The 15,553-nt window shown below is 33.4% G+C and overlaps 2 protein-coding genes across 2 annotated transcripts; both read left to right on the top strand.

The window, feature by feature from the left end:
• Window positions 1-4,268: 4,268 nt before the first annotated feature.
• LOC115994851 (pentatricopeptide repeat-containing protein At5g67570, chloroplastic) lies at window positions 4,269-10,302 on the top strand. The gene is made up of 9 exons (XM_031119145.1): window positions 4,269-4,918; window positions 5,248-5,439; window positions 5,569-5,650; window positions 5,750-5,938; window positions 6,027-6,140; window positions 6,897-6,990; window positions 7,067-7,224; window positions 8,423-8,860; window positions 9,125-10,302. The coding sequence occupies exons 1-9, from the start codon at window positions 4,338-4,340 to the stop codon at window positions 9,986-9,988; spliced, it is 2,712 nt and encodes a 903-aa protein (XP_030975005.1). The 5' UTR covers window positions 4,269-4,337; the 3' UTR covers window positions 9,989-10,302.
• Window positions 10,149-11,630, top strand: LOC115950268 (50S ribosomal protein L7/L12-like). Its single transcript, XM_031067493.1, has 2 exons — window positions 10,149-10,155; window positions 10,754-11,630. Exons 1-2 carry the CDS (start codon window positions 10,149-10,151, stop codon window positions 11,440-11,442), a joined length of 696 nt encoding a protein of 231 aa, XP_030923353.1. The 3' UTR covers window positions 11,443-11,630.
• Window positions 11,631-15,553: the final 3,923 nt, after the last annotated feature.

The following is a 15,553-nucleotide window of genomic DNA, read 5'->3' as shown; positions in this document are numbered from 1 at the left end:
ACGACAAACAAGTTGATGCAAGCCGTTGTAATAAACTTCGAGGTAATAGGTTTATGCAACACTAGATTTTCATTGCAATAAATTCCATATATTGCAACGATTTACTTTGAAAATCTCGTTGCAATAGGTTATTTTTTTATTAAAAAAAAGCAATAGGTTTATGTAACACTAGATTTTCGTTGCAAAATTCCATATATTGCAACGATTTATTTTGAAAATCTCGTTGCAATAGGTTATTTTTTTATTAAAAAAATGTATTTTAATTTATAAATAAATAAATAATTTTTTAAATAATATTTTTTTATTAACCTGTTTTGTAATTCAAAAACCATATTTAGGTACTATACTAACACATTAAAGATATGCATAACAGAATATTCATTTGTAAAAGAGAAAATAGAATAAATACAGTATAATTTAAACACCATTATTGAGTTGAATTTTTGCACTAGAATAGTGTTTATCATTTATTTGTGGGGCTTTTTTGTGTAAGCTTATATAATCTACATGACATAGCTATAAGCTTATATTTTGTACATAATTTTAAATTACAAAAACTTGCAATTAAAAAAAATTATTGATGACATAGCTATTGATTTTTAATTTTCTTGAAATTTTGCAAGTATGGAGGATATAAGAAGAAGATGTAATCCAATGGTGGATTTGTCAAAATTCACATCCAATAAAAAGATATTAAGTAAGTTTGTACCCTAAGGCTACAACTAATTTTGTAGCTAAACTTTATCCATCAAAAAATGCTAAGTCCACAACATTTTAATATTAATTTCACAACAAATCATAGGTAAGTTATTATTGATGGATAAAAAAGTGATAGCAGTTGTGGGTCCATTTTAAAATCAGTAACAACTTGTCATTCAAAATTTGTTACGAAAATATTATGGAAATAACATTTCTAAAAAATAAATAATAATATATCAAATCGAAACTTATCACGATCGAAAATAAAGGTATTGTGAAAATATTGTGACATTTTGGTATGTTCCTAAACTTCTTTTTTGATTTAGTCAAATTTGGTAAGCATAAATTCACTGTTTCACACACAAATTTCTCCTGTAGGTTTATTTATTTATTTATTTATTTTTTTAATGCATAGTTTAAAGTGTTTGTCCCAATTAAAATCCAATGAAAATTTACCACCTAGGATTTGTTGTAAATATGTTGTGGATGTAGTATTACTTTAAAATAAAATTATAAAATATCATACCAGGGCCCACCATAGCTAAAATAAATGTATTGAGAAAATATTGTGACATTTATTATGTTCCTAACTTTTTTTTTAGCCAATTTATTGAGTCAAAATTCATAGTTTTACATACAGTTTTATTGAGTTGACTTTTTCTTTTTAAAACTTTTTTTTTTAAAAGTAAAAAACACATGGTTTTACCAACAAAAAATAATTATGGAAAAAAGTAATTTCCTCCTTTATGTTTGGGGTAGTTTTATCCCCCAACAATAAAGTTAAATAATTTCCACCTTTATATTTTGTAGACAAGTATATACTTTCTGCTGTTAATTTCTCAGTTAAACTCTAACAAAATCTTATGATTCATAGAATATTTCATTGCGCAATATTTAAAATGCCTCACTAAATTTTAATGTTCCAAAATTTTCTTCGTGTATTTTGAGTTTTATGTGTTAGTCATACTTAAAAAGTAAAAATAGTGATGTATTGTATTTTATTTCTTACCTAGAAAACACTAATATATTAGTGGTTTAAATCTTCTGGATTTATAATTTTATCTAATAGAAACTTCAATGACATATGTCTTTTGTTATTTTGTTATTTTTTTTATTTGTTTTCTTTCTTTAAAATATGTTCATTAAAAATTAAGTATGCTAAGCATTGTAGTTAGGCTCATAAAATAAAATGATAAAGAAGGAAGTATGAATAACAAAATATTTATTACCTGTGGAGCACAATACCGCAGGGCAACCCCCTGTGGAATGTGATATTTGGCCCTAAAGCCCTCTATACCGACGAGAGAATCTACGAGGTGCTTGAATCTACCCATCTAAGCAAATTAAGGGGAAGTAAGGGAAATGTTTTTGAAAAGGAATGGAAGATTAGAAGGCCGAGGAGGTTGGCTGAGAAGAAAAGAAGTTAAGGATGTAGAGACTTACGAAAATGAAAACAGTTGACACTTCAGAAGCTTCTTGAGAGTTAGGAGATTTGGGAAATCTTGAGAGCTTGAGAGTTTAAGAGGTTTTAAGAGTTTACAAATTTGTAAAATAAAGAAAAAAGTAAACCCACTAGGCGCCTTATATAGGAGGCGGAGTTAAGTGGGAGTTATATCGCTCAAAATTCAAGGAGAAATGCCAGTCGTAGGATCAACATCCCACCGTAGGATGCAGGAAACAGAACGCCATCTGGAGCAATTAATAAGACATTGTGGGCTTCGAAGCGTCAGGAACAGTTATGGGACACACGAAGCGACATTCTCACATGTGGAAATTAGAGAAAAGTGTGGAATAAATTATCTAAAGTCAAAAACCCATTTTTTCTCCTTGAAAAGAAGGGAGAAAACCGAGGTTTTGAGGGGCTATTGTAGGGATAGGGTGCTTAAGAACATATGTTGGGTCTTGAGCCTTGTCCAAGGATACTTTGTAGTCTGAGAATAGATAAACAGTATGAGTGTGTAAGACTCAGGACCCCATAAGCAAGCTACGAGTGAGAATGATGGGGAAGGTAAGCCGAGGAGGAGTATCTCCTCAGCTAAACGAAACAGAAGTCAGAAAGAGTGTCTTGTCATCGAGGGTGACCTTCTGGGAAATTCTAGTGATAACGATATACTTTATGAATGTACTGGACAATTGGGAGGTGGGAAATATCTAAGGGAAAGCTGCTACCACCGCATTGAATACTCTGCAGTTAACTCTCTAGCTGCATTAACGAGGGAGTGATACCTGAACAGTAGTTTTTCAAGAACACTTGTCCCCTATTTATTTATCAAATTAAAAAAAATTTTAAAATCCCTTTGAACCTTTTTGTAAAATAAGTAATTGTGAAATTTATATTAAGAAAAATCCATTTGAACCTTTTTGTTTTTCTTGAGACTTTCAAATTTATAGCACATTCTCTTTAAGTCTGTTGGGTCTACCACTCAATCTTTGAGCTGATATTAGGCCATTTGTGCCAAATAATACTTAAAAAAAAAAAAAAAACCTATTATGCCAAATAGGTTCTTATAAAAAGTTATCTAGTAAAATAGCTTTCTTATAACTCAAGGGGCCGTTTGGTAATATTGTTCTAGTAACGTTATTTGTATTTTTTGAAAATATATGTGGGTGAAAAAGTGTAGAAATACGTGTAATGTTGTTTAAGCACTAAAAACTGTTACTTTAAACACCCTACCAAACAGCCCCGATTTTCTAAAAAGCAAGGCCTTTACAAATACATGCTAAAATCCATCTATATAATATCCAAAACTGAAACGTAGTATTTATAGCTACTACGCTCAAATTGAGCCACATCAGCATAACATTTCAATTTATTTTGGCCCCCTTTAGTCCAGTGTGGCCCATTAGGAAAATTTGGTCCATCTTGGTCTATTTCGTACAAATTAGATCCATTATGTCTACTCAGTTTATTTCAATCCACTTAAGTCTATTTATTTCATTTTGGTCTATTTTTTGTCTGATTCATCCATTTTGGTTCTGTTCAATCCATTTGGTCCACTTTGGTTAATTTTTGTCAACTTTCGTAATATTTTGGGAGGAAAGGTTTTTGTAGAATTAGGAGTTGCATTGTTGAATATTATGTCATATCATTAAAGTAAAGTAGTAGATTCATGATAGAATTACAATTTTCTTATATTATTAAAGTTTTGTATTTTTTTTGTAATATAAATGATGAATTTACTTATTCTTTAGGCTATTTAAGATGTATAAATAATAAATCGTCTGTAAAGAGTGATAAAAATAAATTCTAACTGCACATCACATTATTTACAAAATATCTCATTTTATATAATAATTTGATATAAAATACATTATGTTTCCTTAAAAAAAAAAAATTTAAAAATTTTCAAATAACAAATATTTTGTTTTTTGAGAATTATTCAAACAATAATTATAAATAATTTAATTTAGAAAATTTAACATATTGTACTTTTTTTTTTTTTTTTGAATCATACTATTAAAGGATTTTTGGACTAACGCTAATAAATCTTATTACTGCTTTTATTTTTCACTTAAAAAAAAAAAATCATCCAAATTTTCAACAATGCCTCTTAAAAAGCAAGGCCTTTACAAATACATCCCGCAATTCTCTTATCTTTTATCAGAGACACTCTTACAGTCTCACTACCACTTCCACCATGGAAGCTGTACAAGGCCCCCCTTCACTTCCCTCTCCCAAATTCGAACCAGACACCGACAAAATCAAACGCAAGCTCATCCAGCAGGGCGTCCACCCAACTCCCAAAATCGTTCACCTCCTCCGCAAGAAACAAATCCAAAAACACAACCGCAAATTGAACCGCCTCTCCAAACAATCCCAGACCTCACCACTCTCCGAGTCAGAAAAGCAGGCCCTGGAAGAAGAAACCCACTTCCAAACTATCAAACACGAGTACAAGGAGTTCACCAAGGCGATAAAGGCAGAGACACGTGAGAGCTCCGGGGCTTTGATGGTGGGGAAGCCATGGGAGAGGCTGGACAGAGTTGGGCTCAGAGAGGTTGCCAGTGAGAGTACTGAGTACAGTGGAGGGAAGCTCAAGAAGGAGAAGCTGCGTGAATTGAGAGAAATGTTTGAGGAGCGAAGGCTCGATGAGTTACATTGGGTTTTGGATGATGATATTCTAATCAAAGAAGAGTGGTTGGATGGTGAAAACAGAGTGTGGGACCCAGCAAAGCGGCAGCGCAATGAGGCCGAGGTCATTCGGTTTCTTGTTGAAAGGTTTGTGTTTCAATCTTTGTTTTTGGTATAAATTGTTGGTATGGAAGTTTTTGCAATTGGGGTTTTGTTTATTTTTTATTTATTTTTGGCCAAAGATGATCACTTTTAAGTTTGTTAGGGACTAAAAGCGAATACTTTTGATAAATTACTGATAACAACTTTTGCTTTGATACCATGATAAACTGTTGGGAAATGGTAAATTGAATCATTTAATATAACAACTTTAAACTTTAGGGACTAAAATTGCACAATGGCTAAAGTTTAGGGACCAGAAGTGTATTTTGCTCTTTTGTTTTGGTCTATGAGGGTAATGAGGGTTTGTGGTGTAGGCTAAGTGCTAGGGAGATTACTATGAGGGACTGGAAGTTTACGAGGATGATGAAGCAATCGGGATTGCAGTTCACTGAGAAACAGTTGCTTAAGATTGTTGGAGGTCTCGGGAATAAGGGACAATGGAAGCAAGCTTTGTCTGCTGTGGAATGGGTGTACAATGATAAGGAAAATAAACGTTATAAGAGCAGGTAATTTGTGTTGGGTTTTAACTTTTAATGCTCTCATGTATGAAGAATTATAACTGTTTGAATTGTTGAGGACCAATTAGTTTAGCTCTTAAGTTTTCATCCTATGAAGGAATTTGACTCTTTTTGTAGGTTTGTTTACACGAAACTCTTGGCAGTTCTTGGGAAGGCAAGGAGGCCCCAAGAAGCTCTTCGCGTTTTCAAGCTCATGCGTGTAATAGTCAACTAAATTTGTTATGTTTGTACATGGACTTTTCTTTTTGAATATTTATATCATGTTACTTGATGAATTCTTACTCTTAAAGTGATTCAGGGAGATTGCCATTTATATCCTGATATGGCTGCATACCACAGCATATCTGTGACACTTGGTCAAGCTGGTCTTGTGAAAGAGCTGATTAGCATTATCGAATGCATGAGACAGAAACCTTCTAAAAAAATAAAAAATGCACGGAGGAACTGGGACCCAATACTTGAACCTGATGTTGTTATATATAATTCAGTAAGAGGGCATAATTATTTAGATGGCTCAATATTCCTGACATACATTAATGATAACATAACTCGATCTTTTCTGATTTGATTCCTAGGTCTTGAATGCCTGTGTTTCATCGCACCAGTGGAAGGGTGTGTCTTGGGTTTTTGAGCAGTTGAGAAAGAGTGGTCTTAAGCCTGATGGAGCAACCTATGGACTTGCAATGGAGGTAATTATGAATCATGGCATCCATTAGCATAGAATACATCAATCTTGGTCTTTGTTGGTTGGGAACCTAACTGCCTAAGTTACTAGAGCAATACGATATTGTCTTTGAGGTGGAAAGCATAAGAAGAAAAATAAACATCATAAGTGTCTTATATTTGAACATTTTCTTGTTGCTATAAGCTTTTGTCAGATGTGGTGCTAGTAAGTGATGTCAAACCCTCGCCAATAAACTCTAGCTCAAATCTCACCTCCTTCCCTTGTAAGAGCAAGGGGGGGGGGGTGAGGTTGTGAGTTCAAGACCAATCGGGTCCATGTGTAACTTACTAATGAAAGAAAAAAACAAACCCTTTACTTATTTATGTTTTTGGCTGAGTAGTCAAAATACAATTTAGTATTTGGATTTAAGTTGGGTGATGGAAATGTGTTAGTATGATATATGAATTGATCTGTTACGTATTATAATAGATCTGCTGGGTGTTACTTGTCAAAAAAATAAAAAAAATCTAGTGGGTATTGATTTGTAATGTAATAATGCTATTGCACCTGTGCAGTTGTGAGATATGTTTTTAGCTGAGTAGTCAAAATACCATTCATCAGTGTATGATGAATTGGTGTTTTATTATTTCCATAAACATAATCAGAAGCTAGGGTTTGTGTTCCAAGTTGTCTAACTAGGAAAAAGTAATTCACATGCCAGATGTTGTTTATCCTCAATTCATATTTGTATTCAAGTCTTACAGGAGCTGCTTATTGAAAGGTAATGCTGCAATCTGGAAAGTATGACCTTGTCCATGAATACTTCAGAAAGATGAAGAAAAGTGGGGAAGCTTCAAAAGCGCTTACTTACAAAGGTGATTTTAGCTGTCCCTTTTCTGTGATTGGTTTTGTTGTGTGGTGGCTAATGCATCTTTGATGTCTGACTTCCAGTTCTTGTTAGAGCTTTTTGGGAGGAAGGTAAAGTAGATGAAGCAGTGGAGGCAGTCAGGGGTATGGAACAAAGGGGAGTGGTTGGAGTAGCCAGTGTATATTATGAGCTAGCTTGCTGCCTTTGCAACAATGGGAGGTGGCAGGACGCTTTGGTAGAGGTTAGTGTCTGTGTATGTGGACTTTTGGATCTGTGGTGACTGGATGTAATTTGTTCTGTTTAAATAATATCTTATCTGTCTATAGATATAACTTATTTGACTATAATTTTGCATAGTTTAAATTAGCCTGACTTTTTCTTCTTTATTTGATTTCTACCATGATCAATTTGAAGACTATTTGTGTAAGATAAGGTAGAATCAAGGGAGCATTTATTTAAATTGTGTTCCCATGCATTTGGTAGAGTTGGTTTATTGCTATAACATTTTTATATTAATTCATATTTATATATCAATCTTCACATGTTCCTTTGAAGTTTGTGCGCCACATTTTGATTAGTGTTTTCACTAGAATCTCCTTTCGAAATAATTTTCTTCTTCCCTTGTTAATTTGCTATGAGATTGGGAAAAGGAGAAATTTTTCATATTACTCATCCTTTTGCAAATTACAATGAAAGGAAATTACGATGAAAGCTCTAGCACTTTACACCACAATTATAGTAATAAATACTATAATTAGTCACACTTCTTATGAGAAGATACGAAAAGCAATTTTTACCTTCTTAAAAAACTTACAGGTTCTTTATGTTTGGCATTGGATATGGGAAGCATGTAATAGATCAATGCATTTAAAAACTCATTTGGGAGACTTGTTATTTAAAGATCTTGTAATAGTATGATAAAGAGAGATTTGGTTGGACGGTGGAAGAGACTTTTTTGTATATGATAATCAAAGGGAATGCAAAAGCTGCAGTAATTTTTTTTTTTAATAATTTTTTATAAATATAAGCTGCAGTAATTCTGTGGAAAAGCCTGGTTCTCTTTGTCTTCGAGCTTTCATTCCTCAATCCTCTCTTTCGTTCCTTCATATACCTCCCCACCAATAGATAGAGGCAAATAGGAATAACTGAACCACGTCTACAAAATGTAATGCTCCTTTGTCAAATGACCAAAATATTGGCAAATACCACATATGATCAAGAAAAGAGCACCTATAATCACATGAAAACCACTACCTGTGTCTGATGGATGACATACGTTGATGGTTAGATGTTTCTTAGTTATGCTGGATCTTGATAAATGTTGCAGTATTTCTCAAAAGCTGAATTTCTTGGCATCTCTGCTTCTAGGATCAAATAGTGATTTTCTTCTATGTTTTGATAGACCAGAGAGTTCATTCTTTGTTGAAAAATGCATGCAGGTTGATAAGATGAAAAAACTCTCTCTTACTAAACCATTAGAGTTTACCTTCACTGGCATGATAATGTCTTCAATGGATGGTGGGCATATTGCTGATTGCATCTCTATATTTGAACACATGAAAGACCATTGTGCACCTAACATAGGGACCATAAATTCCATGCTAAAAGTTTATGGTCGGAGTGATATGTTTTCTAAAGCAAAAGAGTTGTTTGAAGATGTTAAGAGAGCTAAGTCTGATTCTTGCACTTCCCTAAATGGTGTTGAAACTGCGCTTATCCCGGATAAGTACACATATAGCTCAATGCTTGTGGCATCAGCTAGTGCATTGCAATGGGAATACTTTGAGTATGTGTACAGGGAGATGACTTTCTCTGGGTACCAGCTGGATTTAAGTAAACATGCATCACTACTAGTGGAAGCATCAAGAGCTGGGAAGGTACATGTATTTAAAATTCTTTTTTTGTTCAATCCTTCTTTTTTCTTCTTTAAATTGCTGAAGGTGTTAAACTGTTGGACCACGTTGCATTGTATTAGAACTCTTAGTTCTTGATAAAACTCAAATCACCTAGATAGTTGTCACTTGTCCTACTATAATAACTAATTTTTCTTCTTTTTAATGTTATTAGTTATATGCTTTTATTGTATGAGCTCAGTTATGGGTGGATAATCAAATAATTCAGCATCTATCTTCACACTGCAGTGGTATCTACTTGAGCATGCGTTTGAGACTATTTTGGAAGCTGGAGAAGTTCCTCCTCCTTTGTTCTTCAATGAAATGATAGTTCAAGCTACAGCTCAACATAATTATGAGAAAGCTGCCACCCTGGTCAACGCCATGGCTTATGCCCCATTTCAAGTCAGTGAAGGGCAGTGGACAGACCTTTTTGAAAAAAATAGACACAGGATTAGTGAGGGTAGTTTAGTGAAACTGTTGGACGCTCTTGGTAATTGTGAGGTAGCATCAGAGGCCACTTTCTTAAACTTGTTAAGATCATTGCACTCTCTCTGTGGTTCTGCCACATCGAGAGACTTCTCAAGTTCCATTGCATTGAGCAATGAAGCCTCGGAGAAATCATCCTTGGATGGCAGTAATGGAGGAATTGATAAAAATATTGGAGCAAATACCCCAAACTATTCTGTAAGAATGATGCATGAAAACCTTAACCCTGGTGAGGACCCTCTAGTCAAAGATAGTGATTGCACATTAGACACGCTACCTGTTAATCATACTAGCACCAACAAAGAGGTTGATGCTGATTCAGAGACACTCACTTTGTCACCAAATCAAGATTGCGGCACAGATGGAGAAACAAACCTTTGCATCAGAGGAGATGGTTTTGCTGATGAGGTAGCAACTGGTACTGAACAACTGGCGAACAAGCTTGCAACTTATTTGTTTAATGAAAACTCAGATGATATTGATGAGTTGGAACTTGACGCACTAGCAATTGGAGATGAATCTCACGAATCTAACGTGCCCACGGCTCATGAAATACTGGAAGCTTGGAAGGAAAGCAGGAAGAAAGATGGGATATTGTTCCCCCTTCAGCTTGGTCAGAAATGAGGGCAAGGTGCATCATTTTTCAGCCATATCTCTTTAAAGGAGCTATTGTTACATTGTTATAGGTCAATTCAGTCGATTTTGTGTTCATATGTTTGTATATACTTTTATTAAGTAAAATTTAGAAGCCACCATCTATGCTAATGGTTTCTGGCCAGCTCTTATGGCTTGTAAAGTAGTAGAAAGCTGTAGCTTAATTTAACTCAAAAATTTCAGATTTTTTGTGTGTATATTTTTAACCATGACTCTGTTTGGAGCAGTTTCTACAAGAGAAAATTAAGAAAAGAAAAGGAAGAGAAAAAAAGAATGGTTTTTTATTTTTTGGCGTGGGCTATTCAATTATGTAAAAGTTTTCTCTTTCTCGCATGCAATGAAACTTCCACTCCAAATGGATTCCAAATGGAACTTTTGGAATATAAAAATTTCTCTAGTTTAAATTTTCATGCTAAAGTTTTCAATTGCTAGAACTTTTTTATTTATTTATCCTGCTTATTTAATTTATGCACAACTTTTTCAATATTTATTTTTTCTAATTTCATTTGTATTTTTGTCCAACTTAATTTTCAAGTCCAATAAACTAATGAAAATAAACTCTTCCAAATAAGTACTAATAATTAGTTTTTTTTTTTTTTTTAAAAACGATACCTTTATAATTTCTTTTTTAAATTAAGTTGAATAAGGTTACTTACCCAGATTATTATTTAGAAAAAAAAAAAAAAACGACATCGTTTGGGCGAGTTTTATTGACTTGTAAATGAAATTCCTAAGTTGCCCTCATCTTTCTCATCCACAGTCCCAAAACCCCAATTTTCCTTTCATTTGTCCACAATGCTTGTATTAGTTTAGAGCTCAATGAACAAGAACACAGAGAATCAAGAGCAACCTCTTTAATCTTTTTTTTAACCCCTCAAAAAACCCTATTCTTATTAAAAACAAAAAAGTCCTCCATTACCATAACCATAACCATGAGAATCCCCACCAAGTCCCTAACCAGTCTCTTCACTCTCACTGGCAAACCACTCGCTCGCACTCTGTGCACCGCCACCGAGACTCGCACCCAGAAGCTCGAGCGAATCGCCGACGAGATCCGAGACCTCACCAAGCTCGAACGCTACGACTACTCCGTCCTCTGGAGGCACAAGATGGGCCTCAACAAGTACGGCCCAGCAATCTCCGGGCTCGGCCCATCCGCGGCTTCCGGATCCGGAGCCGGGTCGGGCGAGGAGGCCAAGGCCGCCGAGAAGAGCGCCTTCGATTTGAAGCTGGAGAAGTACGACGCGGCGGCGAAGATCAAAATCATAAAGGAGGTGAGGACGTTCACGGATTTGGGGTTGAAGGAGGCCAAGGAATTGGTCGAGAAAGTCCCTGTGGTGTTGAAGAAAAGTCTCACCAAAGAAGAGGCCGAACCCATTCTCGCTAAGCTCAAGGAATTGGGTGCCACTGTGGTATTGGAATAAAGATTGATTTTTGTTTTTTTTAATGTTTAAATGTAGAATAATGGTTGTTCTAGATTAATGAGAAATGAGAAATTCTGAGATTTTTTGTTTTTGAAAGTGGGGGTTTATGTTATTGGGGGGCTTGAAAGCCGAATCTGGGTGAGTTTGTGATCCCAGTTTTACTAATGAGAAATGTTTCTGTTCAAATTTGTGTTCGTGTTGTCCGAAACAGTATTCTTAGTAATGCAGAAATTGCAGAAATTATAATCTGATTAAGGTTTATTCTTCCATTGTATAATCTTTTTCCTAGTTAAGATTTTATTTTTTCGGTAGTGTATCTTGTATCTAATAGTACCAATTTGGTACTTGTTTTTGTTGTATATATAGTATAGGAATATAAAAGGATAAGATGTAAGAATGATTTATAAGTTTGGAGAGTATATCATTTGCATAAAATGATGAAGTAAAAATTAAAGTTCAGAACTTTCGATCAATCGAAATTCTACTTGATTGATCAAATTGATGAAGGAATTGGTACTGGACTTTCTGCCTCTCTCGATTCCTTTTCAGTTCTTGTTCGATTGATCGAAAGACTCTCGATTCCTATAAGACTCTCGATTCCTATTCGATTCCTCTCAATCAATCGAAAAGCGTGAATAACAGTTTTCTGCAAAAAGTTTTGGTCACTGTACTGAACTTAAAAGGTTTTTATACCTCGTGGAAGTTTTATGAAACTTTGTAACTCTCCATTGGTGTCTATTGAAAGGTAATAACACTTTGGGTATATATAGTAGTTCATGTTCCTTGATAACTAATTTTTATTTTTCTCTCTCAAATAATTTCTAAGAAACACAAGAAATTATGTGGGGTTTTTTTTAAAGTTGCTATTTGTAGAACCTGACAAACTTAGTTATATTTTGGGGACAAATTTGGTGATAACTCTTTAGCAACAATAATGTGGGGGCAAATATTGTTTAAGGATAACAATTTTGTACCTCTAAGTTATCTAATTTTCTATTTGTTTGTTGAGTTCATTTTGTTCTTTCTTAATTACTCCTTATATTATTCCCAACAGATTTCATTTGCTGTACACGTTTTTGTATTATACTCTGATCAACAAGGAGAAGAGTGAGCACATAAAAGGCTATGCAAATAAAAGATTAAATAGAAGGCTATAAACTAAATGTCCCAACTTTCAACGTGGCGAAGAAATTCTAGACTAGGATTTTCTCCATTTCAAATCTTGTCAATTTTCTCTATTTCATGGTTTAAGTTTTATTTTCTAGACAGTAGAATGTAAATTATAAATGATGTGAAAATATGTACATTTCTAAATTTGTAAAATTTATTCTAATCATGAAATCAACAAAATGGAAAGGACTCAAAATGTCGGGGTTGGATCAGAGACTTGGAGTACGGAGTTAAACTAGGGGTATTCGCAGTGTGGTGCGGTTTTGAGCCACTTTTAGCATCACACTTTGCGGTGTGGTTTAACTAAAACCATAATTTCACTGCACATTTTTTTTGCAGTCACATGTGCGATGCGGTGCAGTGCGGTTTAAAGTATAGCCAAAACCATAATTGTATCGCACTTTTTTTTTGTGATTACATGTGCGGTATTATGTATAAGATATGGTTTGAAATCAATATATTTTTCAAATTTTGGGCTTTTCCTACCCAGTCCAAAACTAATTTTTACCTTTGTTTTGGGCCAAATTTTAAATTATTGAGTTAGTTTTTCTTTATTTTGGGCTGACTTTCCTAGTCAATACTTGCAAGGGTTATCAAACTTTTTTTTTTTTTGTTGGGAAAACTGGAGCTATTATGCTATTAATAATATATTTAATATTAAAAATAAATAAATATATTAATATATAGAAACAGTGCGGTTTGTTTGGTTTTCTTATTATAAAACCACAAACTGCACTGTACCATGTGGTACAGTGCACTGTTACTTGTAGTGCGGTGCGGTTATGTCATTTTGCGGGTGATTTTGGTGCGGTTTTTGCGGTTTGGTGAACACCCCTAAGTTTAACCATTTATCGTTAGCACACAAAAAATGGAAATCGTCACTCACCCCTCATTCTCTCTTACAATTGTCTTTTGTCTTTGAGGGAAGAGAGGGTGGGGAATTGAGGATAGGAGACATGTTTGGAACATTACTTTTAAAGTGATTATTGTCCCCGGTTGAAATGGTTTGTTGTTGGCCTACAAAACAATTCACCTTCACGATAGAACAAAGTTATCAAATTGTTGACAACAATTTTGAATTTTCTTGTTTAGAGTTTTCTTAAGAAATTGTGTATCTAACTAGAATGATGAGAGAAATTGAACTGGCATTCGTTTTCATGTCCTTAATCTATAGACAATGAAGAGTTTTAGTGGAAAGATCACGGCTCTTAATCTGGAAAGGCACATTTCTAAAAAATCTATAATTTTCTTTAAAAAAAAAAAAAGATTTTTTAGATGTTACTATGTCAATTCATAATATTTTTAAAACATATTTTTTCCTCTACAAAAAAGCATTAGCAGGTTATGATCTCATTTTATTTTAATAAAATAAATTCTCTCATTTTATTTCAATAAAATAAAGTCACCATTCATCTCTCGTGCACATAATCACATGTGAAATGCTTTTATTATATAATATTTGATTTAATTTAAACAGGCATATAATATGTAATTTTATTGTGAATGTTTTGGTGATAATAAACAAATTAGTTACTATTATATAATTGCACAATTCTTTTGTAGTGTACACACGTCTTATAATATCACATAGAAGGATGTTTTGTATTTATAATCTTTAGATAGCTAGGTTTTAGCCAAAACTTATGTAAATTTCTGCTACTTTTAGTTAATAGTGAATCATTGAAGATGCAAATTGGAGCTATTCAAAAAGTACATGATTTTAATTGAAGCTTTTTAAAATTTTCTTCATTGTTGGTGGGTTCCAGTTAGCTCAATTGGTAAAGTCTCTGATGATTAAATAAGAGATTTGAGGTTCAATCCTCGCCTACACCAAAAATTGATTGGTGTCTTGGTCTGATGATAAAGAGCTATCATCAGGAGCAGACGCCATACGTTGAAACTCTAAAAAAAAAAAAAAAAAAAAAAAAACTCCCAAATTATAACAAAGAATGTAATCACTTGGCGAAAAAAAAAAAAAAAAAAAAAAAAAACTCCCAAATTATAACAAAGAATGTAATCACTTGGCGTAAAAGAAAAGATAGCCTAAATTTTTATTTTTTAAAGAATCAAGATAGCCACTCTTTCTACTCCTCCTCCTCTTTTTTGACAGTTAGTTGAATCAAGATAACCACTTGATACAACCATAGCTTCTAGCTTTTTGAAACCCTACTTATATATATATATATATATATTCTCTTCATGCAATGCACAAAATTCATGAGAAGGAAACCAAATGCACACGTAAATTGGTGTGGGTGAAAAGAAAACATAAATGTTATTGTGCCAAGCATCAAGGTTGTCAAAATCGAGATCCCATGTAGGATCGTTAAAGGTAGGTGGGATCGTAGATCATAGGATCAGGTCGTGAATCGTAAGATCCTACATATTTTCAGATTTAAAGCAAAAAAACACATTAATAATGGTTTTGTATGTTGAATAATCACGTAAATTATAAATTCATTCATAAAAAAACTTAGATTTGCATCATATGATTTAATTTGCATATCATTCATCGCTTAGTCTATACTAAATAAACAAATATATTTAAGTTTTGACTCAATGTATCTAAAAAGTTCAATAAATGTTTAATTAGTAACCAAATACCAAAATATTTATCAAAACATATGAAAAATATTTTCTAAGTTCTAAGTTCCAAGTTTGAAATCCAAAATAAGTTAGCAACTGGAAACTAGCTAACTACAATATGAAATCTAAAAGCAAGATGAATATTAAGGTGAAGTAAACATTTAATTATTCTCATTCTAAGGTTCTTATAACCACCGTCTTAAATTCCTAATCATCATCATCCATTTCATCATATATGTAGACATTATATATTTGTATACTAGAGTTGTAAAAGACATCAAGATATAATTTCACACTAAACTATTCAAGTTATACCACTCAGCAACAATTAAAGAATATGCTCAAAAAAATCAAT

Source organism: Quercus lobata, chromosome 6 (genome assembly GCF_001633185.2).
Source record: "Quercus lobata isolate SW786 chromosome 6, ValleyOak3.0 Primary Assembly, whole genome shotgun sequence".
Classification (NCBI taxonomy): Eukaryota; Viridiplantae; Streptophyta; class Magnoliopsida; order Fagales; family Fagaceae; genus Quercus; species Quercus lobata.
Note: the sequence above shows the minus strand (reverse complement) of the source record. Positions and strands in the feature narration are given on the sequence as shown.